At 39.1% G+C, this 27536-nt stretch overlaps 2 protein-coding genes across 4 annotated transcripts; both read right to left on the minus strand.

Moving 5' to 3' along the window:
* Positions 1–1854: 1854 nt before the first annotated feature.
* RRAGC (Ras related GTP binding C) lies at positions 1855–17593 on the minus strand. Of its 2 annotated transcripts, XM_054572006.1 has the most exons (7): positions 17279–17593; positions 15272–15475; positions 14109–14308; positions 10954–11068; positions 9840–9982; positions 7650–7798; positions 1857–3386 (listed from the first exon to the last, which is right to left on the minus strand). In XM_054572006.1, exons 1-7 carry the CDS (start codon positions 17513–17515, stop codon positions 3235–3237), a joined length of 1200 nt encoding a protein of 399 aa, XP_054427981.1. In that variant the 5' UTR covers positions 17516–17593; the 3' UTR covers positions 1857–3234. The 2 variants fall into 2 exon arrangements, with proteins under 2 accessions (XP_054427982.1, XP_054427981.1); XM_054572007.1 differs by lacking the exon at positions 15272–15475 and having other exon boundaries at positions 1855–3386.
* On the minus strand, positions 15422–27536 carry MYCBP (MYC binding protein). Of its 2 annotated transcripts, XM_054572009.1 has the most exons (6): positions 27450–27536; positions 27197–27269; positions 23521–23569; positions 23151–23280; positions 21823–21905; positions 15422–15475 (listed from the first exon to the last, which is right to left on the minus strand). In XM_054572009.1, the coding sequence occupies exons 1-5, from the start codon at positions 27531–27533 to the stop codon at positions 21861–21863; spliced, it is 381 nt and encodes a 126-aa protein (XP_054427984.1). In that variant the 5' UTR covers positions 27534–27536; the 3' UTR covers positions 15422–15475; positions 21823–21860. The 2 variants fall into 2 exon arrangements, with proteins under 2 accessions (XP_054427984.1, XP_054427983.1); XM_054572008.1 differs by lacking the exon at positions 15422–15475 and having other exon boundaries at positions 20708–21905.

The raw sequence follows: 27536 nt of genomic DNA on the forward strand, positions 1-27536 counted from the left end.
GGACGCAGATTCTACAAACTGCATAGGTTCCAATTCTAATTCCACCACTCGCAATTGAGCCTCTCTCAGACTGTTTCCCCATCTGCAAAACAGCAATGTATACCTACCTTGCAAAGTACTGTGAAGATTACAGAATACACATAAACCACCAAAAATCACTGGTCCCCCTCATGCTCAAGTCTCCCAGCTCTGCAGGAGCACTTCAGGGAAGATACTACTAACAGAAATATACTCCAGCTATGCCCAACTGTTTGCTGCCTACATTCCCTGTAAAAACTATGCTCCTTTGGGGTCTCTAGGGATGGGGAGTGTTTAAAGTTACTTTACTAGCTTAGATGGAAAACAATAATGTAATTCACTAACCTCTTTCGGATACAATAGGAAGAACTTTCGGCATTAGCAAAACAAAACAGGACAAACAGAAAAGTCCACAAATCATATACATTACTTTCCCCAACTATAAAGTTTGTAACTACCAGAATTTTATTTTTAATCATTGTTTCTCTGTATAAGCACAGAACTCAAAATTTGGAAGTAAATTAGCACAACTCACAAACACCTTGAGTATTCTATATTGGGACACCATTATAGATGTCTGTAATGTACATGTGTGTATGTGCATGTACATGAATGTGTGTGAACGGGAGAGGTGGTATGTGTGAAACAGTCGAAACACCTTGCTGCAAAAGATTTTAAAGGTTTTACTTCAACATCTGTCCCAGCTCTCTCTGAGGTAGCCCGGTACAGATAAACATCCACTGGGATGTAAAATACATCAGGCAAATCCTTCTTAATAATTTGATTCCCCCATTTCCCTTTTCCTGAGTTGCCTCCTTTCCTCATTCATTTTATTTATACTTCATCATTTTCACCTTTTCTCCTTCATCACTCCCTGAATTCACATTTTACCATAGTAATGGAGAAAAAAATATTTCTGGGGCACCTATGTGCCACATTAACAGTCATCTAGAGGCATTACCTCCATTTAACCAACGGAAGCCTGAAGCTAAAGGTAAAGGCAGGCAGCACTGGGCTGCCAGATCTGGAGCACAGACCCCACCTGCCCACCAACTAGATCTATGACAAGGTTGGTCACCCTTGGTTTCTGCCTATTGCACTGGCATCACTCTCAACAGTATCAACAGGTCTGGAGCTTAAGTTATATGGTAATACCACCTATAACCCTAGTCAGGGCTGTTTAATCCTCTGGGCTTAGGCTTCCATAATTTGAAAAAGGATCCAGGATCTGATAGTATTTTAAGATTTTTTTCCCAGTCTGTTTCTGTGATTTCTATTTCAGAGGTTTAAAACTGACCTTCCAAAGTAGCCCAATCATAAAAGATCTTCCACCTTACCTCCCTTTTATAAGGTTATGCATATTTTACTCCAATCAGTTTAGTCCCAACCTAACTATATAAGCATCTGTATAAACAAACATTGATTTAACTGACATTTAGGGTCAATAAGTATCTCAGGAACTGGAAGAAATGAATCACAAGCTGGAATCTGTGCAAATTTCTTATATGGTGTTCTACTTAATTCATCTCCTCCCTAGCTTGAATATAATACATCAACTATGCCAGGCCCTGCATACTCCCCACCATGAGTGAGATCTGTTAGTATGAAACACTACAACCAAAAAAAACCATTTTCACCTGGGCCCAGACCTCCTACCCAAAGCAGAAACAGCCCAGGAGGGCTGTCTGGATACAGGGCATGCAATTCCTGCAGCAGGACAGAACCTGAAATCCTGACACATAAGCATGTTACCTATAAGAGGCAGCAAAAGAAAGGAAATGGCTGATAAAATGATAGAGTGGGACAACCCTATGTTCTATCACCCCACCTTTTCATATCTTAGGCAAATAAAAAAAACTAATTTTGGTGTAAATACATTTATTGATACCCATTTTATATAGTTCAATGAAATAATCTATAAATATAAAAGCATTTTTCTTTTGGATATCACCATGGTCCATGTAAATACTCAGCAGTCAGTCACCTGCAGGAAGCACTCCAAGTCACACTGTCAGGTTTACAGACCTGAATATACATATTTCATTAAACAGTGGCACTTATGTACTCAAGTGGTCCAGTGGCTTTGGAATATACGACTACTGGGCATGTGGAGTAAAAATAATGTGTAAGTTTAAATCAATAGACAGGGTATCAACCAACAACAAAAAGAAACAGTTATGAATTAATATGCTAGGCGAAGAAAGTACCACAGTTGACACCTGGTGTCAGAATACTGGAGACAAAGAATGCTGAACAACACATGTGTGGTGCCACGTGCTCTCTCCAACTCCCAGAGGACAGTCCACCAGTGCCATAGGGTCATTCATAGTCAATAAAACAGCAGTACTTAAGGAATCTAGACAGCTTAAAATAAAAGGTATGTAGCTGCTGGTATCAAATTTAAAGAAAAATGAGTTAACTATTTCAATGACATAATGAGTTCCTTCCCTAGAGAGAGGAGATTGTGGGGGAAACAATTTTTAAAAATTCCTTTTGCTATATTGATCATGATCATTTATCTTATGCAGGAGAAAGAATCCAGATATCTGGTACCCAAAACACAGGCGCAAAAATTTTCTTCTGTTTAAAAATTTTTTCCTCAGTACTTCCACTGTTGAACTTTGCCCTTGACCTGATGCAGCATAAAATTTTCTCATTTCTTCGGTAACAAATACAGGAATGTCCTTTGCTGTAGTCAGACCATGAGTCTTCTGAGTTAGCAAGCAAATGCATTTAAAAGGTCTTAGGTATGCAATGCCCAAAACTGAAATCGGAGGCAGTGTTAGAACTTAAGCAAGGCAGCATTTTTAGAGACTACTCAACTGAAAACCTAAGTGAAGCATATAAAAACTCAGTTCTATTATTTTCAACTGATAAATGATGGCAACATTCCCTGGTAAGGATGGGTAAGTGGTGTTATCTCCAGTCCAATATATCCCAACTACTTAAAGTAGGACCCCAAAGAGGAGAAACACACACTTGAGTTGTGGTTTCTATAATTCTTTTTTTGCCATTTTTTAAAAAGAAGAAATAGTAGTTTCAGTTGTACACCACTGATTGAAGGGGTTTTCGTCCAAATGGAAACTCTACCCCTCGTCTCTAGTGGGACAGGCACCAGATTCCCACAAGCAGCAACTCCCATGTCCTGTAGCACGCGGCATCTGACCCTGGAGTGAAGAGTAAGCCGGCACAGAGCCCCGACCACTGGAACTCAGGCTAGATGGCGTTCCGCGGTGTGCCGTTGTGTGCCAATGCTTTCAAGCTGGGGACACTGGTCTGGTGACCACAGCCCCTGTGTGAAGTCACACCCACCTCAAAAACCTCATGAATAGCTTTTCGGAAACAATGGAAGTTGTAGTCTATTAAACCTGCAAGAGGGAAAAAGAAGATCAGTCCTCCTGAATGTCAACAGTGAAATTATCTACTAGGACACACTTGGTGACAGAAAACACTAACTTATATGCATTATAAAAAACACACATCCAACTGAGGAATTGTCAACACTGAAAATGAACAAAGCACATGCCCAAATTTTTAACACTGGTATCTCTGGGGTCTGGGAGTGGAGCGGTTAAACAAACAAAGGAATTAGGAAGGTGAATTTGCTCAAAAATTTTACAATAAAATCTACAATGAAAATATAATACTTTTTGAATTATGAATCTTTTCCTTTTACATGTTTTTTGGGCAGCCAATGAAGAACTAAAGGAAACAGCATAGTAGTTTGGCCAAACATTTGGTAGAGCCCTGAGGTTTGGTAGGTACGAGAGGCCCACCAGGCAGAGCCTTAGGCATCCTGTACCCCGCCTCTCAAGCAAGGCAGCATCTTCTTCATCTGTTTCATGAACTGGATCCCAAACAAGATTCTGATCAATCAAAGAATTCTACTGTATGACAGAAATGGCTAGTTGTCTACTAAACATCCATTTTCCTCCTTTTTCCTCGGAAACAGAACCCCAATCTTGGATAAGCATACTGGTGCTGAAACTTACACTCCCTGGCCTTCCTTAAGAGTTATGTATGGCACATGACCAATTCTGGCCAATGAGATAAATCCAAGTGTGTAGGACTTCATAAAGTCTCCTTAGAAAGGAAGAGAATATACTCTTTCCTCACCCCTGTTCCTCCTTAATGACTGGAATATAAATAAAATGGCTGGAGCTCCTAGAGACATTCTGGACTATGAGGTGAACTTGAGAACAGAAGCCAGTGCTAAGAATGGTAGAGCAGAAAGAAAAGTACTTAGGTCCTCAAGGATATGAGACATAAAGACAACACACAAGGAACAAATCAAACAAAAAAACAAAAACAAATAGAAAAAGGAAAAAAAACAGCCTGGTGTCAAAATGACTTACAAACGTGAAAGAAGTCCAAAGGAAAGAAAGCAAAGTACAGGGCAAAAACAGCTAATGAAACTTCAGATACTAAGCAGAACTTTGGGGAAACAAGCAAGATTTCAACAGGCAGGAAAGAGGAACAAAATTTTAAGAACACTGGCAATGAGAACACAGCACAGGTGGAAGGCAGGTATTAGTCTGAAGAGAGGGGCAGGGAATTCTTGGTAGGAAGTACTGGGAATCAAGTCTAAATAAGTAGGTTAGAGCCAAACAAAGAAGATCCTTCAGACTCAGGGGAAAAAAAGTATAAAGAAAAGTTTTCCTAAGTTCAACTACATTAAAACTGCAAATGGTAAAATAAAATTGACAGGGAATGTTGAACACTGGCCTGGTATCTGATGATATTATTAAATCATTATTAATTTGTTTATATCTCTTAATGGTAATACTGTTACATTTGAAAAAGAGTACTATCTCTTAGAAATATCTCTGAAATCTGTACAAAGTAATTTGATGTCAGGGATGTTTTTCTAAATAATGGAGTAGGGAGAGAGGTATAGACTTGAAATAAGACTGGCTTTAATTTTGATAATGTTGAATCTGGGTAATATATTAAAAAGAGTTCATTGCATTATTTTCTCTACTTTTATTTTACATGTTTGACAGTTTTCACAATGAAGGAGTAAAAAAGAGTAAGCTGGAAAAAGGACATACAGGGAACTAGACTGACGCAGTGTTAATCATTACTAAAGCAGGGAGGTGGGTACTGGAAGAGTCATCGTGCTGGTCTACTTTTATACATACCTGAAAATTTCCATACCTAAGAGTTTTTTTAAAAATCTTAAACATTATAATGGAGAAAAATAAAGAACTCCTAAGAAGTACAAAAAAGATACGGTATGAAAAAGAAAAGGAGTAAGAAGTAGTAAATTACCAAAGAAACCTGATCAGGCATAAAAAGGTAACCGCTTGACCTAACTATTAAAAGTAGTAAAAATTAGAGCCAAATGAGATACTATTTCACATTTACCAGGCTGACAGTAACTAAACAGTCTAACAATATCAAGTATTATCAATGGCAAAAACTCCCACAGTACTGTCAAGGTAAAAATGGTAAAGACACTTTGGAGAGCAATGTCTAATAAATATGACGTTAGGTCCTCTATAAATTCCACTATTAAATATATACTCTAGAGAAATTCTCACATATGCAAAGGCAAATTGTTAATGAGCATTTGTTGCAAAACTAATTTTAATCTTAAATATAATCTAAATGTCCGGCAACAAGAAAATAAATTGTGGCATATTCAACCCATAAAATATGGTATGGCAGTGAAAATGAATGAACTAGAGGTGTATACTACCAATATGGATAAGTCTCAAAAACAATCTTGAATTACAGAAGAGACTACTTACATTTTTACGTCATTTATATGAAGATATACAATACTCTATATTGTTTATGGATAGAGGTGAAGTAATAGAATAAATCATGCATGGGAAAAATAAAACATTACAGGTGCAAAGGAGGGGTTTTCAACTGAGAAATACACAGAAGACACAGAGGACATATATGTATTTGTCATGTTTTAGTTCTTAAGCTCAAAGAAGTACATATTTTTGTTTTATCCAAAAAGCTTTGCATATCTGAAATAATTAATATTAACATTAATGAAATAATATTTATCATTTAATATTAACTAAAATCTCAGGCAGAAGGGCAGGGACTTGTTGTGGTAAGTAGCAGATATTGTAGATCCATACATAGTTAGGTAACATGATAAAAGCAATTCTCTAAAATCTAGCCGCCTTTTGAAACAAAAGATGATTCACACACAGGGGTAAGCAAAGGTAGGTTTAAAGGTGTTCATACTGAAATAATAAAATTAATAAATAATAACACAAGAATAAACTGTTTTACATACTCACAACTGTAAACCTACTTTTGCCCATCCCTGTATGTGCTGAATGTATAAGCTCAAATAGGAAGTTGCTGCAGCACCACAAGTCTGGAGGGATCTATACTGGCGTCGCTGACAGTGGAAATAAAAAGGAAACCCAAGAAACAGTTCCTAATAACAAATGCTAAGATTTGGTGAAAATTCAATGTAAGCATACAGGAAAAGAATGGGAAAAGGGGAACACTGAATGCCCTCTTATTTGCAAAAGCCCTTTCAGCAATACCACCACCAAATTCTCTGACTACGAGACAAGTAAGCTTGGACATCAAAAAAAAGTCATAACAAACAACTGAGTAGGGCAGCCAGGATGGCCATGAAACAAAGGGGAAAATGTTCAACAGTTTTTGACACCATGGCAAGAAAACAATCAAATAAGTGTACATGTCTTATCAATAGCTTCAAACATGGGACAGGAATATGGGCCCAAGTCAGACCTGCAGCTGTGAATTTTTCAATCAACCATATAGAGAAGATTAACTAAAGCCATGGGCTGGACGAGCTGACCTGGAGAAGAGGAGAAGTGAGCAGAAAGGGTTGACTCTGAAGAACACTAAGAACCACGAAAAAGAAAAACAAAGAAACAGGAGAGATGGATCGTCAGAAAAACAAATACATAAAATAATGCAGAGGGTTCAGCTTTAGGAAAGCAAAGAGAGAAGAAAGTTTCAAGTAAGGAAGAAGGAAGCTTCGAGTAAAGAGAGACTGACAAGGTCATGTGCTTCAGAAGGCTGAAGAGGCTACAGGATGGGAAAAGGCCACTGAACGCAGCAAGGGGGTAACCTAGTAACCTCTGAAAGAATCATCTCAGTAACTGGTTCAGGTGGAAGCCAAATGGCAGGCACCTGGGTAATGAAAAGGTCTGAAATAACAGAGGCTGGAATTAAAACATTTGATTTAAAATAGAATATCAAAAGGAAGGAGTAAGTATAATTATATATGGAAGGGAAGGGACAAAAGTAATTTGAGCTTTTAATCATCTAACAGCCATTTTCAACCTTTTTCATCTCATGGCACACATAAATTACTAAAATTCTGAGGCACGCCAAAAAATATATATTTTTTCCAATCTAACAACAAAAAAAGGTATGATTTTGATTCGTCACACCAAACAGCTATTGTTGTGTTAACTACTGCCATTTTTTTATATAGTAATCTAAGGAAAAAGAGGTCAGTGCCTCTGACTAAATAGGCATTGCGTGTTCTAAAAATTCTTGCGGCACTCTGGTTGAAAATCTCTGGTCTAACACTGAAATATTATTTTCTTGTTTTCAAGAACCTAAAAAATTATAACAAGAGACCTTAACATAAAAACAGCATTTTAAAATGCCATTACCTTTTCGTTCAAAACTTTCTTCTCTAAGAATGCAGACCAGTGCCAAAAATTTTGTCACTTCCTTTAAATAGAGGACGGTTGTATTATTCAGCTTGATAATTGCCATAGATTCTTTGTCATAAGCACTGCCACTGCCATCTTCCTTTAACCTGTTTCAAAAGAAAGTATTGTTCATTACTGGGTTCTCAACTAGGTTATTTTGTCACATTTCATTTGCACAATGACGAGTCTTTCTACCCCGTTTCCCAAATGTTTTTTATGAAAGAAGAATACTGGCTTAATTAAATATATTGGCACAGACATTTTACTTCAGGTGTCTAGGGTCCCAGACCTTGATGCAGCATCCCATACATTCACACTTTCATCTTATTTACCTAAGACGCATAAAACACAGCGGGCTAAGATAGTCCTTTTATGCTACTCTGTCCTGACAGAGTCTGCAAATAAAGGACCCGAAGTAAAAATACAACTACCATTAGTGAAAAAAGAGTAACAAAAAAACTAAAATAAATACAGTTTATCAAAGATAATGCAAAATCCTGATGCCTGCAAAAGGAGCGTTACAGGGTCTGAAAACTTCATTAAACTAGAACTATCATTCATTCTAGAATTCTTAAATGTAGTTCCCCTTTAAAAAATGTAAATCAACAGTCAGGTAAGAGGGAAATTAAACTATAATAAAGCACACCAAAGTGCACCCATAGACTGTGTTAATAAGAAGATGATAATGGGTTTTTTCTTTCACAATGTACTTTATAATGTAACTTTGTAATGTATTACACTGAAAATAAACTTTACACCTACTTTTGACTTTAATTACAGAAAAAAATTGGTTTATAAAATTTTCATTTATTTTTAAGAAAAAGCAAATGTTCTAGTCATCCATTTTTTAAAATTAGGAATGAAAACATGAAACTCTACTGAATAACATAAACAGATATCTCATTTTCATTATGGAAAAAATAAAAACAAAGGAGGGTATGTAATCCCAAAAGTGAAAAATAGAGATGGAATAGACAAGTAAAAAACAGTTGAGACAAATGCATTCTGCTACTCAGAGACAGCTAAAGAAAGGCACTGACAAATTAGGCAGAAAGACCAAGGCAAAGTGTAGGGACAGAGAAATGAAAGAGGACCTTAGACTATGTGGAGCAGAGAAGAAAAACAGATAAAGGGCACAGGTATCTGAAAGCAAAAGCAACGTCAGACCATCAGACAGTGCCTTGGGAATAGTGATGTTAATGTAACAGGGCAGCGATTTTAACCTTTTGCATCTCATGGCACACATAAACTAATAAATAAAATTACGCAGCACATCAAAAAATACATTTTTTGCTGATCTGACCCCCCCCCCCAAAAAAGGTATAATTTTTATTCATTTACACCAAATGGCTATTGTTGTGTTGGCTATTGTCATTTTTTTAATTTGACAGTCTAAGGGAAAAGAGGTCAGTGCCCCTGACTACACAGTCAGGGATTGCATGGTTTAAAAATTCTTGCAGCACACCAGTGTGCTTGCTGTGGCACACTGGGTAAAAATTGCTATATTAGGGGAATCAGGGCTATCAGAGGCAACAGAGGTTATTGGCTTTTGAAATACCAGTAATTCTCCAAAGTTTTCACTCATCCTCTGGGATAATGTACAAAATCACATCTTTGTTGGCTTTTATAAATTTCTGTATGGAGTTTGGTGAATTTATATAAAGGAAGAGTGTATATTTTACAGATTTACTTTAGAAATTCAGATATATGGGTCACATTTTTAGACGTATAGTCCTTCTGACATCAATTTCCTTAGGGATAACTCATTCCACAAAGCCTCAGGTTAAATTAGGAACCAGTACCCACTATGTCACTCAGAATGTTTTAAATAAATTAATCTAGCCTCTTGATCTAGCTAAGTCCCTAAGTGAGAAGATGCAGTACAACCCTCCCCCTCCCCCCCAACCCTGCTGCCAAATAACGGCAGGAGAAAGTATGGCTCTAGTCACATTTTTTTCAACTGTTCTTATCCATCCTCTCTGAAGGAGTAAGACTCAGCAGAGAAATCATGTGCCAGGTTGAAGCACTACGGTCAGAACAAGTCCACTTTAGACAGTACTTACTAGAGGCCTCAGAAACTAATCCCGTTGACAAATCGAACTGGTAGTTTTCCATCTGAGATCTTGGAGGTGTATGTACATAACTTACCCATATATACACGACACGTCAATTACAACATCAATCATGTCACAACAGAGTTCGTAAGACTGCATATCCACAGGAGAACTATCTGTTGCAATGTAGATTTTGCTGACAACATCAAAGAGAAAAGCTTTTTCAATACCTGAATTCTTGGGGGGAGAAAAAATAGAAGAAATGTTCAGTCTGGGGTTTTTTGTTTTTTTTTAAGAATCACAATTTGCAACTTATCAAAGATCTTGAATTACTGATGAATATCCAAGGACATTTTTAATGGTACAACCCAATACTAAAATAAAAGATAGTACTGGGTTGAGAGGCACTTCTGCTACCCAAAGAAAAAAAGTGAAATTATTTCTCTGTTATGACTTACTGACATTAAGTGCATCAGTCAGTCAAATTTGTTTTTTTCTTCATCACTTAAATGAATTATTTTCTAGTACACCATAAAAAACATTGACAAAAAAATTCTCCAAAAATCAAGCCATGCTACATTTTCAGTAACCCTTTCTTGTTACAATAATCAGTCTGATTTGAATGACCTTGCCACCAGAAAGGCTTTATGTGACCATTAGCAAAGCATAATGCAAAAGCCCAAAAAACTGGAGATCACTACACATTGAGTCCTTCAAAGTAATGTTCAGAAAATATAATGGCTGAATGCTAAATTTATTGGAGGGATATACTTTTTTATTAAGCTAAGTCCTCAAAATACATGAACGTAAATTATGATACTAAGATTAGTTAGCCAGAAAATGAAAAGATCCATTTTTTAATGTGACCTCCGTTACGGCAGAGAATAAACTACGCCAAATTCCCAAAACTCAGTCTTGTCCAGGTGCTACTCTTCTTTCAGAAAACAGGTATCATGAAGATATTTTTAAATTAAGAAAGCATGAGAAAATTTTTCACCAATTCATTTTAAGACAAAAAGGATAAGTACCAAGGAAAGAATTCAGAAAATAACTCAAGCCATTTTTAATGTTTTTATATGTTAACTATGTCATTAGTTTTTAAACTTGATTCAGAGAAATTCAAACCATTTTTTTGGAGAACTTGATAATACAAATATATTCAATGAAAATGAAATAAAAAACTATAGTGAATTAAATAGCTCACTTACTGATATAAAAATATTTAATAGGTTTTCCAAGGTCGGCAGTTGTGGAATGAGTTTCTGTACCACCTTACTAAAGGCTTCAAATATTGAATGATCATAGATACTAGTCAAATAAAAGCTGAAAAACATAACACAGTTTGATCAATCTGAAAAGTCTCAAGTTTGGTGACAATTATAATACATAAAATTTTAAGTTTCTTAACACTGATTTCAGTAAGTTCAAATAAAGCCTTTTTATCTTGTTTACCATTCCCATAGTTGAAGATGACAAATGCGGTGTTCCCACCTGGCTTGTAGCTATCCCGCCCTTTTATTGCATTTACACATCAGGCAATTGAGGTAATACTGAGGAAAGCCATTTTCCGAGCAGAAACTTGAATATTCACCTAACTCCTTGCAATCTGATTCAAAAATCTTGGCTTCTTAAGCCCATAACTGAAAAAAGTCAAGAGAAATCTGAGGAGCCCTGGCCGGGTTGCTCAGTTGACTGGAGCAGTGTCCCATACACCAAAAGGATGTAGGTTCAATTCCTGGTCAGGGCACCTACCTAGGTTGTGGGTTCGATCCCTGGTCATGGTTCATATGAGAGGCAAATCAATCCATGTTTCTTTCTCTCTCCTCCCCTTCCTATCTCTCTCAAATCAATAAACATATCCTTGTGTAAGGATTAAAAAATTAAATTAAAAAGTACTCTTTTAAAAAAAGATTTTATTTATTTTTTTAGAAAGGGAAGGGAGGGAGAAAGAGGGAAACATCAATGGGTGGCTACCTCTCGCGTGCCCCCTACTGGGGACCTTGCCCAGAACCCAGGTATGTGCCCTGACCAGATTCGAACCAGTGATCCTTTGGTTTGCAGGCCAGTGCTCAATGCACTGAGCCACACCAGCCAGGGCTAAATTAAAAAGTACTTTAAAAAAGAGAAAGAGAGTTTAGAGAAGACAGGTGACAGTTAATAAATAAGTATACATAATTTGGTTCTCTACTGAAATGTCACCTCCTCAGAAAATCCATTCCTGACCCCCCCTACTTGAAATAGTATTTCTGTACCCATTGCTTTCTACTTCTTTTCTCTAATTTATTTCTCTTCATACCACTGACAAGAACTTAAAATTACACTATACATTTGTAAGTGCTTCTGCACTGTCTCATTCATTAGAATGTAAGCTCCACAAAGAGAGACTGTCAGTCTTGCCTGCAGTTGCCACCCCACTGCCCTAAACAGTGCTCATAAATATCTGAATAAATAAATGAATACAACTGGTACTTAGAATGTATGTAAATAACCTATTAAGAAGGATGGCAGCTGGTGACCTATAAAAAATGGGACAGGAATTTGGTGGACTAAAAGGATGTACACTGGAGAAGTAACATCTATACATTTGACAAAACACATATTTGAGAATTTGAGGGAGAGGAACCTTCAACAATTTAAACAGCGTGAACAATTCTCTTCATTATACAGTTGTATCCATGACATATTTGTAAGTACATATTATAAAGTCAGAAACACAGAACTGTGGGTATCACGCTTTACATTTAATTTAAAGACACAGTGCTCTCGAGGAGCTGACCTAAGAACTCAACCCTACGCAAGATGAGGCTCTGCTCTAGACGTGAGAGCAAGGAAACAGATGAGACCAAGATGACTCACCAAAGGCACTAGGGACCAAGGAATATTTTAGAGTTTCCTTAGGCAAAAAGGTTAGCAATTTGAGAAGGTTCTGCAGGGACAGTGAGACTTGGAAGTGGACAGGGATAGGGATAGGAAGAACGGCAGTTTAGTACGCTGAGTTTCTGGAAACCAGGAATCAAATGGAGCCTCATGCATAGGCCTGGTATTAATTATTAAAAACTTGATGCAGAATTCGGAGGTTAACAAGACATAAGGTCTTATAAAGAACTGGGGAAAGGGACAGTGTGTACCACTGGAGTGGGAAGCCTTGCAAAGGGACATTGAGTATAAGAAGGATTCCCATGGGCACTAGGGAACACAGGACAATCATGGCTTAAAATCCATTATTAATAGTGGATTCCCAAAAAATATGATTGAGGAATTTCACGAGAACTTTCACTTCTCTCATAAATACTGTACTGCTTTTTGTTTAATGCATGAATGACTTAAAAATATTTTTAAATTTTAATCTTGGTAAACTAGAGATCAATAAGACTTTTCTATATGATTTCCTAAAAGAACTGAAGGACTCTAGAGTCTGAAGCCCCGGGGGATATTTCAGGCAAGGATGGGGTTGGCTTCAGCCTATAAGGAAGTCATTGTAACAGACGTGGGACAAGGAAATAGATACACTCATGTCTCTCCCCTGCTTCCCCTTTAAGCTGTTTGTAACATCAGCTCTTTATATCATCAAAAAAACATTTTCTTGCTCATTTCTACCTAGAACAAACTTAATAGCAGCCCTACAGATTTATAGGATAAACCCACCTAACCCAAACTTGAGACTGTCATAAAAGCATAAAAGTGTTTTGAAAAACATAAGATACATTAGAGTCCAGATTTGAAAGTAAACCCTCTTTAAAAGGCTCTTCCTACTGCCCTGGCCAGGTGGCTCAGTGGGCTGGAGCATCATCCCATACACCAAAAGGTTGTGGGTTTGACCTCTCACTGAGTCGTGTATAGCCAATTGGATGTTTCTCTCTCCCCCACTCCTCCCCATCCCCCCTTCTATCTTTAAAATCAGTAATAAAAAATATCCTTGGGTGAGGATTAAAAAAAGGCTCCTTCTACTCAGAAAAATACTGTGAAAACTCAAGCTACGAAGATCTACAGCAAATGTAACAGAGTCCTTGAAATGAGGTATGGGGCGGGGGGGAATGATGAAACCAAAAAAGGGGAGTCCCAAAACAGTTTTATGCCATGAGGAAACAGCCTGGCTCCAGTCTCTTGGGATGAATTTGGAAAAGCACCAACAGAAACACTTCACATGACTTCAACCTCTAGGAAAACGCGAAAAAGAGGAAAAGTAACTTCTCAATAGCATCAGGTTCCCAAAACTGCTTGAATTCAACAAAGAGGAGGTCAAAAACATTAGAGATTTGGGAAGGGTATACCAGTAACAGAAAGTTATGCATTTGTAATGACAGATATGGGAACACATTTACACATTTTTCAGGGCTCCCGTATCAAACACACATGTTGTTACCTAAGGTGGAGTTTTTCTAGCCCAGCATCTGCAAGGTCATCATTGGCCCTTTGATGAATGTCCCTCTGTGTTTCTATTTTGTGATCATCAGATAGACCATCAACTTTGTGAATAAAAACCTCAAAATTCATGTCTGGGTTAACTTTGTAAGCTTTAGAAACAGTAATGTGAAGTCTTGTTAAAGCTTCCATGTAGTCATCCTGTAAGTCAGAACAAAATAGTTTTTAAAAAGAAATCTTATAAAGCAAGTCATCAGTTAAGAAAGCCTCAAAACACCACAGAAAATATATTATCCTAACTATTCATAAGTACACAAACTCAAATACATTCACTTATACCACTAAATTGATCTTTAATCTCTCAAGATGAAAAACTTCAATTACCAAGTTAATGCTTGTAATTTTTGATACTGATAATATAAGGAAAGGGAAAAGGAAATGGACATTTCTTCCAATAGAATTGTTTTTAAAGTAACCCCAGCTCTGCCATTAGACATATGGCTTGAAGCAGATTTGCTTAAACTCTGTGGTCTCAGTTTACTCAGCCATAAAAACTGGAATTACAGTTACCTACCTCACAGTATTATAAAAAATAAATTAGATCAGATATGTGAAAGCACCCATTACAGAGCCCGTCACTCTGAAAGCACTCCTATATAATCAAGCTTATAAAAAGTAAGCTTCTTAACGATAGAGACATGTCCCATTTATCTGAGGGCCTGCCACTTGCTAAGCTCCTAATAAATGCTTGTTGGACTAAAATCAGTTTGGACAATTAAGTAAACTATTCACTTTAACATTTACTGGCTCAATTCATATATTCCTCCTTATATTATGGGCACTGATGAGATCTTTTCAGTAACATCATTATTGAAGTAGTGAAGTAGAGCAATATCTACTATTAACAAATAAAAATGGAAAGCTACTCATTAACTAGAACTCAAGGACATAAATCACATCTCCTAATCATCTGCTATTCTGTACTTGCACAATGGCATGCTTGCTTCCAAAGCACATCCGCAGTTGCATCTCTTACACTGCTAGGGAATCAACTGGCAAAGAAATGTGCTGTAAGAAGCACATGACAAAGATAAACAACTCTGCTTTGTTTCTACATCTTTTGCCACCAAAAAATTGAAATAAGTAACAATTATTCCTAACTACCTGTGCATCAATGACATATATCAAAGCTCCTGTTCCCCTGAAGATCATCTCGTAGTCAAAAGTTGGGTCAAAAAAGTCCATTTGCCCTGGAAAATCCCATATTTGGAAATTCACAAAGGAGCTATTGGAAATGTCATCTTTATAAATCTTGTTGGTACTTTCCAAAAAGAGGGTCTCGTTGGGTGACATTTTATGAAACACCACCTGTTAAAAGAAAAACAATTTTATGACTGTTCAACTTGGTATTTAAAGTTGAAAATTCTACCATGAATTAACCTAAAGAACCTGATGCCAGAGCAGTAACTTTAAAAGAGGTAAAAGGTAAACAGTGTATCCGTTGGTAACCACCATTCTTTACTTCTGACAAAACAGAATATAACGCCCTGACCAGTGTGGCTCAGTTGCTTGGGTGCCATACAGCAAAGTAAAAGGTCGCCAGTTCAATTCCCAGTCAGGGCACATGCCTGGGTTGCAGGCTCAGTTTCCAGTTGGAGTGCGTGAGAGCGATGAATTGATGTTCCTCTCCCGCTTTTTCTCCCTCCCTTCCCATGTCTCTAAAAAATAAAATCTTTTTAAAAAAAGATACCAAATTACTTTCCAGTCAGCCTACTTTGAAGCTGAAGCTTTTCTATTTTTTCTGCACCATATTCAATACTAGCAGTAGCACTCTCATCTCATTTTTTTTTCTGTTGAATTGTATTAATTTTGCAAAAATCTGCTTTAAGATTATGAAAGCTTATAGCTAAAGCTAGAGAAGTTTTGCTCATTGAAAACTTATTGGATGTCTACATTAGGTTCCAAAGAGAAGTCAGAAATGAAACAGACTGAACCCTGTCCTCATTGAATTTGCAGTCTTCGGGAAGAAATAAAACATAGGCAGTAATGTTATCAAGTAGAAAGTGATATATGCGGGGTAGAGAAGGGTTAGGAATTGACAGGGAAACTCCATGAGAAAAGAAATGGTAAACGCAATTGTTAAGAATCACAATAATCACAATCCATACAACTCTAACACAAAACTAACTTACTTCTGTTATTTTCTAGAAGAGAAAAATGGACAGTCACTCCCAAGGTTCAGTCAGTAATTGTAATAATTAAAGATTTAAGATCAGTTTGCTACAAACCTATCATAGACGTACTCAAATCTTGTTGTAGAGGAGAAACGCATGCAATCCCATAAATTGAAAAAAAAAATGACTTTTCAAAAACATTGTCTACAAAGTATTACACAGAAATGTATTTTGGGTAGACCTTTGCAACAGAGTGGGAAGAGCAAAGGAGCAGGTATCTGGCATTTTATGACCAGGTTAACCTGGCCTGTATTTTCCCCTTACAAAAAGTGCATAGTCCTCCATTCGGTCCTGACAGACCCCAAGTGAAAGCAAATGGACATAGGTCTGCAACTATTCTTAAGGTCCCAGAGGATTTCTGTGACCACACACAGGGATATTATCACCAGCAATTACACTCGCCAAGCCACAAGTACTAAAAGTGGAACAGCAGCCCCCAATATCCAATAATGTTCCAGTAAACTCTCCGAATTAGCAACAAGAGTAAGCATTAAAATGGCCAGTGACTTCTTCACAACTCTTTCTGACGCTGTTCCCTGGGGCTCACCTGGGAGTCCCTGCAAATTCAGGTTACCTTAACTGAGTGGAACACACAAAATATTGTGTGTTCTCTAAATCACAACTGGGGAGTACATCGGTTTCGTATAAGGCACAGGGGTTGGGTCCCCAGGAGGCGGAGGTCCCGGCAGTGCCACAGCACCTGCCTCCAGCCAGCCAGTTTCGCCTTCGGGGACCCACTTGGCCTCAGCTGACTTGGGTGTGGACTCAGAGGTCGGAGTCCTCACACAGGCTGCGCTTCGGCTCTGTTCCCCAAGAGGAGAAGAGAAAGTGCGGTGGGACAGCCCTGCCGGCCAGCTCCAGCCACCGCCCTCCTTGGGGGGCCTCCCCCACCCTGCCCCCGGGAAGGGGCGGAGGAGCACGGCGCAGCCCCACTCACCTTCTGGATGGAGGACTTGCCACTGCGCCGAAGCCCCATGAGCAGAATCCTTGGCTTGGAACTGTCAGCGCCCCCGGGGCCACAGCCTCCGCCGGCCCCCGCCCCAACCCCACCACCCGCGGCTGCCGCCTCCTCTTCCTCCTCCTCCACGCCGTAGCCGAAGTCCTTTGGGAACGAATCCGCCGCACCGTAACTGCCGGCGAGGGGCGTCTCCTCCGCCCCGTACTGCAGGGACATGGTGCTAGAGCCGCCGCCACCCGCGCCCTGACAGGCCAGGCCAGGCCAGGCCAGGCCGCCGCCTCCCCAGTTCACCACCTCTGCCGCCGCCCCCGGCAGCCGCCACCACCATGCGGCCCTCCCCCTGGAGCCCGGCTCTCATTGGCTCCGCTCCGAGGCCCAGCCGTTCATTGGCTACCCTAGGTGTCATTCGGAAGCAGCAGGGTAGGTGGTGCCCGTCACGTGCCCAGAATCACCTGACTCTAAACCGAGGAGGGGGAGGAGGAGTCACGAGGAGGGTGGCCCCACCGAGGAGCCCTGAGCTCTCCACCCCAGCCGGCAGCCCGGAGCTGGAGCCCGCAGCCCGGAGCCCGGAGCCCGCAGCCCGGAGCCCGGAGTCTGGAGTCCACAGCCCGCAGCCCGCACCTCGGTCCTGCCCAACCACGCTCATTGTTTCTCACCGCTCTCGACTTCCTCGAAACTCCGGGGACTATCGCTAAGGGAGATGCTTTCTGGGCATTTGGAAGAACTGATTGTTCTCCCAGTACAACTGTACCCGCCCAAACCAGCACTTACTGACGTCTGCGAAGTGCTGGGGCACAAAACTAAAGCCGACTCGGACCCTGCCTACCTTCCAGTCGTTCGAAGATAAATGTCGTAAGTAGCCTCGGTACAAGTGGGAAGGTCAAAAGTACAGATAATAACGATCGAAGTAGAGAGGGTAAGAAAGTCTACAAGGAGCTGGTCTACGGTAGGATGGATGGGTATGGTTGGGAAATGCAAAGGTATGGAGGAGGAGCCAGCCAGGGTGAGGGCAAAACCTCAATCGAGACAGTCAGGAGTGTGACACAGTTCGTTCTAGCGGGTAGAACATCTCTTACTTCAGCAAATCACTGACAGTGCATACTGCTACCACTTCAAATTCAGCATGAGTCCATTTCTCCTCCTTCCCACCTAGTCAGAGTCTATTCCAGTAATTCCATGTCCCTGCTCCCCGAGTAAAACATTGCACCCCCTCCCCCAGACCAAAGGAATAAATAATGGAAGCAAATCAAAAGAAATCCTTGTCACTAAATGTTTCAGAAAACTAGAGGAATTTTCACCCTTGACAGTCAGGCTTTAGATTTGGAAATTCGATAAAAGAGGATATTTGTCTTAAAGTAGGGGTGGTGGTGGTACTGGTCTTCCAAGGAAACTAACTTCTTGATTATGAAGGGAAAGCCTGTTCATGGAGGTCTTGGATTTGGTTATGTCTGACTCTGTAAGTTAAAGGTAGGACACATCCTTAGAGATCTAGTCCAACCTTAAAGAGGATGCACTATACACCATCTGATACACATAGAGCATACACTTTAGTAGTTCCAAAAGAGAACTATCTCAAAAGGGGGCCAATCGCACCTGTGGTAAAACTTTAAAATTCTCTTACTCAGGCCAAAAATCATACTCCCAGGAGCTTACAGAGGAGCAACACAGGAGTAGTTTTCTCTGTCATGACAGCCCTAGATTGTAGTCATTATCCACTAAATCTTTTCCGTTCCACGCTAAACATACTCAGTTCCTTCAACCATTCCGTCTATGGTGATGTCCAGTAGATTATTCTGATGATAGAAATGTTCTACATCTGTATTGGTCACTGTAGTAGCCAGTGTGGGTTGAGCACTTGAAATGTTACTAGTGTGACTAATGAACTGAATTTTTAATTTTATTATAATTTTAAATGCCAGCTGTGGCTATGGCTTCCATATTAGCACAGTCTTGTGTTTTCAAATGCCCTCTATTGGTCACTTTCCTTTATATGCATTTGAGTTTGTCAACATCCATCAAATGTCTGGCACCTAAAATGCAATACTGACCAATACAGCCTTCAGGGTGACTTTAGCCTCCTGACAGTAATTCTATTAATGCTTTCCATAATGGAGTTTTAAAAATTCATGAAGTACAAGTGGTCCCCAACAATAATCACCGGAACTTATACTTTGTCAACAAGCCTAGTGCCTAAACTTGTGTAACTGCAATTTTTAACCTAAATATAAAACTTATATTTCAGCTTTCTTTTTGGGCCCAGAAGTTTGAGTATTCCAAGTTGTTAAGCATTTTCAAGCTTGTTTCAATAGTTTACTAACCAACCCTTCCAACTTTGTGGCACCTACAGATTTGGCTTACTATCATCTGACCCATATGTAGTCCTTTATAAATTGCAAGGTAATTTTCATCCATTATACTTAACTTGATCCTTACAACAACCTTTTGAGGTAAGCAAGATATGAAATCTACATTTTATAGTTACGTTAGCTGACGCATGGCAGGAACTGAATGAATAGGATCCTTTTTCTACTCCATTGAGCCTCTTGTATATTGTCTTCATGCAAATCATTGATAGAAATGTTGAAGGGGACCTCCAGAGGTCAGGCTGACCCTGAATTCTTAAATAGCACTGACTGGTACAGCAGTTTAGCAGGTCAGTGCCACCAAAAAGTGTGATTATCCAACTCACAGGCTGCCATCTTGTCCAAAAGGATGGTACAAGAGACAGCCACCTGCCTTACATAAATATTAATACTAGTCCCAAGGGAAAATAGCAATGAGGGTTAGCTACCAGACAAAAATTTCTACTAGTCTGTATCCACAAGGGACTGTCATATCAACAGTGTAAAGAAGTCTCTCTCTCTTCCAAAACCCTATTGGGCCATGTGGTGGTATGATTCTTACACATCCTAGCCCACACTGGAATTGCTTATATACATATCTTATAACTAATTTCAAGTTCATTTTTGTAACACCTGGCATTCAGCCCACTGCTGTCCATGTAGGAGGTGCTCAGAGTAGTAAAAGATAAGCCAATTCAAGTGAATGTTCTTCCAACAGTATCTGGCCCCCCTTCAAAAACAAACTTGTGACTAGAAGAGGCACAGACCACTGCCATATTTCTGCTACCGTGATTGATTAAAATGCCCTTATAATTGGTTTAGTCAGTTTCTAGCAGGTGCTGAAACTTGCTAGTTAAACCAGCTTTCAATGGATCGTTTTGTGTTTGTATCTTTTGACTGAAAAATAAAGACTGGTTCTCTAACAATCAGGACAGGATACATGAAATAGGACTACTTAATAGTATCAGTCAATCAGTAAGGAAAATAAATGATCAAGAAAACAAAACATCGCCTGTAGGTCTTCCAAAAAAAAGGAAAAAGGACTAACAAACAAGAATATAGTGCTTTACCATTTACAAATCTTTCACATACATTCCATTTGACCCTCACAACAACCCTGTGAGGTAGGCAGCACAGATATTATTCTTTCCATTTAACAGATGAAGAAAGTGAATCTCAGAGCAGTTTACTGATGTGCCCAAGGTTCTACAGTTAGTAAATAATTTGTATTAATATCAGTCTTTGACCTAAAAATTCAGCACCCAACATCCCGTCATACCTGCCTTACCTACATCACAGGGGTAATGAAGATAAAATGAATTCAAGGCTAGAAAACTACTTTGAGAGAAAAAAAGCACTATATAATTATACCCACAGACTATAATTTTCCATGATATATGGCTCATTCCCCTTCTCATCCCAGATTGTGCATGAACCCAGAATTTTATATTGCCTCTGTTCTGTGTTCAACTGAACAACTAAGTATGGCAGGGGAACAGTGTGATCCTGTTTCAAGTTATATAAATTACAATAAGGGTAACTGCTATTATAGCAAATTGAAAATCAACACAGAAGGCCAATGTGCAAGTAGAACTCATTGAAGCACAGAGCAAGCAAGGCAACATTATCAAATAGGGCATGATTGCATAGAAGGAAAATGTGGTGTCAAACTGGCACACACACAGTTACCTAAGGCAAAGTGGTGGCGAAGAAGAGTTACTCATTCTGCATTATATAAATGAGTGAAAGATTCGTGGGAACCCATGCAAAAGCATCTCATGTCACACAGATCGCTCCAGTTGTCTACGGAGAATTTAAACAGTGTCATCTTCCTTTTAAAGAATGATTGTACCTGTACTCATATCCTGAACTAAACCAAAGAAAAGCTAACCTTCCTGGGCTAAAAAACAACCAGTACCACCATTCCTAATCAGGCTAGTAAAGAGAATGTCTTTTAAGGAAATGAATTAGATGGCTGTGTTTAGAATTTTTTTTTTTTCAGGATTCACTTTGGATTCTTCTGCTTTTAAGACCCAAAGAAAGTTATATTGAGTTTTTATTAGTGATTCTAATATGTGTTTATAACAGTTAAAGTGTGATAGGTGAATTTAACATATTAAAAGACTTCTATAGCATCTGTTCAGAAAAGATTATATACTATACAAACTATTCAAGTCTTACAAAACCATTTTTCAGTGTCTTTTCAACTGAGAAGAATCTTATTCAGCACGCTTCTCCTCCTGAGGTGGTTCATACTGAGCAAGCTATAGGGCAAAGACAGAGGAGTTTAAGTGAATTTTGTTCTAAATTGGGTAAAAAAAACTTAATAGTAACAAAACAAGTTAACTGTTATATTCAATTTAATTATTGAATCAGTAAGTTTATATGTTTAAATAATTAAACCATTCAATGTTTTAAGATTAAATACAATCAAACCTAATGAATACTTTTTACATAAATCTTTTAATATTACTATGAAACTAAAATTTAATTCCAATTTATGACTACACTGATAAACACTGATGTATAATAATCTCTATCTTCCCAAAGATGATAATTTGACTTATAATAAGGGACTTTCTTCCCCTCCACCAAAAGTTTAATGAGCTTTGTCCTACAAAGTAGAAAAATTATGAGACATAAATGAAACTAGCCAGTCAGTAAAGAGCTGCCAATGTCTTTTATTTAAACAAAGTGCCTAAGAGTTAACTGGTATTTGCACATTGTGGAATCTTGGTAATTTAAGATTCTGCATTTTCTTTTATGCTAAGTTACTACTACTATGGAAGAACACTAGGCTAAGATTTGTTTCAGTTAGCTGTCAGATTTGAGAAACTAATTAGACTTCATTATACTGTAGTTTCCTCACCTGTGTACCTATTTTGCTTATCTCGAAATGGTATTGAGAAAATAAAACACATTATGAGAAATTCCTAGAGTAATGTAACATGTACTGTGTGTTTCAGAATGTAGTGAAACCTCAAGGACTTTAAAAGTTGACTAATTTGAAGTTTATGAAAATTCTCACAATTTAAACAAAGAAAAAACTTCAGAACTAGACAAAATTAAGTGCAAACAAACTTACAGAGGTACACTAACACATTACAGGGTCACCACATCACTAGGTAGATTGTGCACTGCACAACCCTTAAGAGGTGCCATTCACAAAGTAACTTAAATCAACTGCTTAAGACTCAAAAATCTCCATATACTTTTAGAAGCAGCATTACCAATATTCTCATCTTTTTGTTGATGCAGGTTCCCAAGAACCTCTTCTTGACCACACTTTGCTGACTGTCCTATTTACAATGGTGTGTGTTGTTTTCTAGACAGGGCATCAGTTTGGTCTTGCCATTAATTGAGATTGACAGTCACCATCCTCCCTCTCCTACTGTCCATTTTAGTGAGGTTTTGATAATATTAATATTAACATGAACTTATTATTAATAGGTGAAACTATTAACTAAAGGTGAAAGTATTATTAACATAAATTCTCTTTTAAAATTTACCTTTGTTTTCAGTTTTTTATTTTCTTCTACAATAGCTTCATATTTCTCTTTCATTTCTGCCAATTCTAGGCGAAGCAGCTCTATTTCTGGATTTTCTGGGGTAGCAGCTCCTAAGTGATGCTTTAAAAAACTAATCTCAAAGTTAAGAATTTACTTAAGCTGAATGAAAGTAATGAAATAGCCCAGGGTAGCATCTCTGATCAGAGTCACCACACCCCACCACCCATATTTACCCACAGAGCATCATCCAAAAATTCAAAGGAAAGTAACTTTTTCAATAATCAAAAGTATTTTAAAGGTTATCTAATGTGGAAAAATAAAGAGTTCCAAAAATAAGGCCTTTTTCTGACTTGAAAGATGAAAAGGATACTCCAAAGCACTATTAGGTTTCTCTGGTTCTTCATATAAGGCTACCAATACTGCAAATCAAAAAGCAGAAAAAGCAACAATTAAAGTCTTAAATTTGAATGATTGAAATCACAGTCTATATTAAGTGTCTATTATGTCAAGCACATTGCTAGGAGTGTCCATACCATGGTGAATAAGACAGACAAGGTCCCTGCTTTCAATGAATTTGTAGTCTAGTGCAAAAGGTAAGCAAGAAACTGATGCAGAAAGAATCAAGGGACAATCAAAATAGTGGGTTATGGGAGCACAGTGGAAGAACACCTAACCTGCAAGTTCAGTTGGACTCTGATCCTAAGAACCCGCAAGGAAACATTTTAAACAGGAAGGTGACAGGGTCACTCTTTACTGCTGTGTGGAACATCAACGAGTGGGACAAGAACAAAGCAGTTAAGAGGATGATATGGTCATCCTGTTGAAAAAGATAGTGACTTGGCCCTGGCCAGGTGGCTCAGTCAACTGGAGCATCATCCCATACACCAAAAGGCTGAAGGTTCGATCCCCAGTTGGGGTGTATGCAGGAGGCAACAGATAAAAGTTTCTCTTTATCTCTCTCCCCACCTCCCAACCCCATTTCCTCTCTCTGTAAAAATCAATATACATATCCTTTGGTGAGGGTTTTTAAAAAAAAAAGTGACCTGCACTAAAGTAATAGAGGAGTAGAAACATGGTAGATAAATTTGAGAAAAATGCAGGAGAGAATCAACATGGCTATTGTAATTACTGAAAATTTTTTAATTCAAAATGTTCTTAAAGAATAAAGTTTCAGCCCTTGCTGGTACGGCCCAGTTGCACATTGGCCTGCAAACCAAAGGGTCACCAGTTCGATTCCCAGACAGGGCACACTCCTGGGTTGCGAGACAAGTCCCCAGTAGGGGGCACATGAGAGGCAACCACACATTGATGTTTCTCTCCCTCTCTCCCTCCCTTCCCCTCTGTCTAAAAATAAATAAAATATTTTTTTAAAAAGAGTAAAGTTTCATGCATAACATGCTAAATAATCACCAGCCAAAAATTTTGCCAGTAGTTAACATGCTCAAATCAACATTCAAATATAACACTTTAGTGTTTTCATATTCAATAGCTCGTGTCAGCACTACCTTGCTCATCTTCTATTGAACAAATTCCTACCAGGATTTACTCAGACAAAAATCTCTCTAAACCAGTGGTTAACTATTTTGTGCATGGAACCCCCTGAAAAATCTGATAAAGGAAAAAAAAAGTACACAAAAAAAGGTGCATATCTAGATCCCAAGTTAAGAACTTTTGTTGTAAACCAACTTACATGCTTCCCCTTTATTTTTTAGAGTTTTAGTAACTCATCAAAATAAGAGTGTGGAAAAACTCAAATGGGCAACTACTTTGAATTCTGGTAGTTACTCTTCTCTCTAAATACATTTACAACACTTTTTTGAGAAGTGGGTATATTTACATCACTGCTACATTCTTCTCGACCCATCAATATGTTAGAGTATCGTTTAATTCCTCTACTTATTACCTTTTTCTTTAAATTACAAACTCAAACTTCTCTTTCTTCCATTAATTTCCACTGATCTCTACTGAGTCCTAATTTTATAAGACATGAATACTCTTATCCTTTCTTCTTTTTTCCCCATCCTATTTCTTTCAACCTTTAAATTTCTGTCAGTGGTACAAGGCTGATAATTACAGAACATGATGTAAATGTCAAGTTTTCTGTGCTTTTTCTATAGATGGAATACACTTCTTTTTAATCAGACAAGAAAAACTTGATACCTGATGTTCCACTTTTTGCCTTAGCAGCAAGGATTTTAGAGGTTGATACAGTGCTCAAAATAACTAAAATTCCTCTTCTTCCAAATGATTTATCATCTTTATCTTTAGACATCCTGTCTTTTAGTGTTTTTAATGTTAGAAGCAATTTCAAATGCTCTTGGAAATACACTAGATAAAAATTATAAATTAAATCTATGTAAAGTACCTATGTTTGAAGCTGAAAATCAAGTTTCAAATAGAGCACATCAGTAGATAGCATATTAGGTTGTCTGATGTTATTTAGGAAACTGGAAGTGTAGATAGGTTGAGGGGTTAGACACCAGTAGCTGTGAGCAATGGAAAAGAAGCCACCAGTGGTTTCCAATCTTGTGAAGAAAAATCGATGTATGGCCACAAGGCTGTACAACCTAAGTATCAGCTCCCACAAGGGTCACTTCCCTGCCCCTTACCAGTCTGCCTTTCACTTGCTCTATCCACCCACTCTGGCCTCTTTACACTTCCTGGAACTCCTAACATCGGAAATTACATTCAGGTCTCTGTCCAGATGCTACTACCTAAGAGAGGTCTTCCCCGACACCACCCATCCCACATAAAATGGCACACCCAACCCTCTTTATTCCCTACCTCGCTATGTTTTTTTGTTTTTGGTTTTTTTTTGTTTTTGGTTTTTGTTTTTGTAACACCACTGGCTGGGACTATGTATTATGTCTCCCCAAACTAGGATATAAGCTCATTTAGAGCAGGGAAATTTTTCTTTCTACTGCTGTGTTGCCAGTACCTAGAACACAGACCTGAATGAAATGGTTAAATAAGGGAAAGAAATGAACTTGTAGAGTTTTTTTGAGGGGGGAGGGCCTCCAAGAATCTGTGACACTTGCCGAAACAACAGAGGAAAAGGCTTTCATACCATAGTCCCTTAACGTTTGCTGAAATTTATTTGCAAAGAGAGAGAGAAACTAGAACCTAAACCCTTCCATGGTAGGTAGCCAAAGTAAAATTACCGGTCCATGCTTTGGGATTAAAAGTCCTGCTTTCTGCTAAGGTACAGCTATTCTTTTAGAATTTTTTCCTAACCTTTGCTTCTGCCCAAAGAACAGCTACCAAATTATTCCCCAGACACTTACTGTTCTTTTCGTTTGGACCCTGGTCCTCATCCCTGGGCATTCAAATGACTGCTGAGCGAATGAAATAGGCAGCACCCCAACCATCTCTTGAAACCCTCTAGCTCCACGCACCCTCATTGAGCCCCGGAGGAAGAGACACAGTGTAACAGCTTCCATTTTAAAATGTGAAAACGATATAACCATTTTGATGAGCTATCAGGCTGCTTAATCTGTAATAATACTTTAATTATGAAATCTGCACAGTATAGGAACTGAAGTGAACTATGAAACGCGGGCTGAAAAGCCACAGCCTGATGACTATGTATCAATCGCCTACTTTGGGGATTAGACTCACTTAGCTACTTCATAGCACACGTTCACATCTGTAAAATTCACCACTTTATTCGAGCTTTAATGTTTCTTAATAGGATTTTGAGGACTCCGCAGAAACTAAGGCGGGAGGAATTGGGATCTCAAGATCTTTAGCAAACATGCCCACAGCGGCTGCTCGAGGCAAAGCAACGGAAGTTGAAGAGACTTTGCAACAGCTGCAAGAGTTTCACTCCCGGCCGAGGGAGTGGTAGCGTGAGCTAGGTAGGCTACCCGACCCGAGCCCGAGCGGTGTCCCACAGCCAGGCGTGCGCGGAACCCCGAGGCCCACGTCGCTGGACCTCGGACAGGTCCCACCTGTACTCCCTCCTTCCACACGCCACGGAACGTCAGGGGCGCAGCCCTGAGAAGCACGACGAGGTCACTAGGAATCCTCTCCTATACCATACTCACCCTTGGTCAGCGTGTCCAGCACTCCTGACTTCTCCAAGTACCTCCGGAACTGCTCGCGCTTCGAGTCGGCGGCCTGAGGAGACACGGCGGGTCAGTGGCCGAAACCGGGGGCCGGAGCAGGAAGAAGGCGCTGGGAGCTCGACAAACCCCGCCTCCGCATCGCTACCTCAGACCCCCAAAACCTGCGCGCGCGCGCCCCAACTCCCACCCGGAGCCGACCAGCGGCTGGCCACCGCCCGCACGCCCCCCTCACTTTGTAATGGGCCATAGTGACAGCGGCAGCGGCGTAGCTGGCGCCGGAGACCGTGGCTGGCGGGCTCTGAGCAGCACTGCACATGCG

The sequence above is a fragment of the Pteronotus mesoamericanus genome, unplaced genomic scaffold (assembly GCF_021234165.1).
Source record: "Pteronotus mesoamericanus isolate MK-2021 breed Mesoamerican mustached bat unplaced genomic scaffold, CSHL_Meso_final contig_221, whole genome shotgun sequence".
NCBI classification, from domain to species: Eukaryota; Metazoa; Chordata; class Mammalia; order Chiroptera; family Mormoopidae; genus Pteronotus; species Pteronotus mesoamericanus.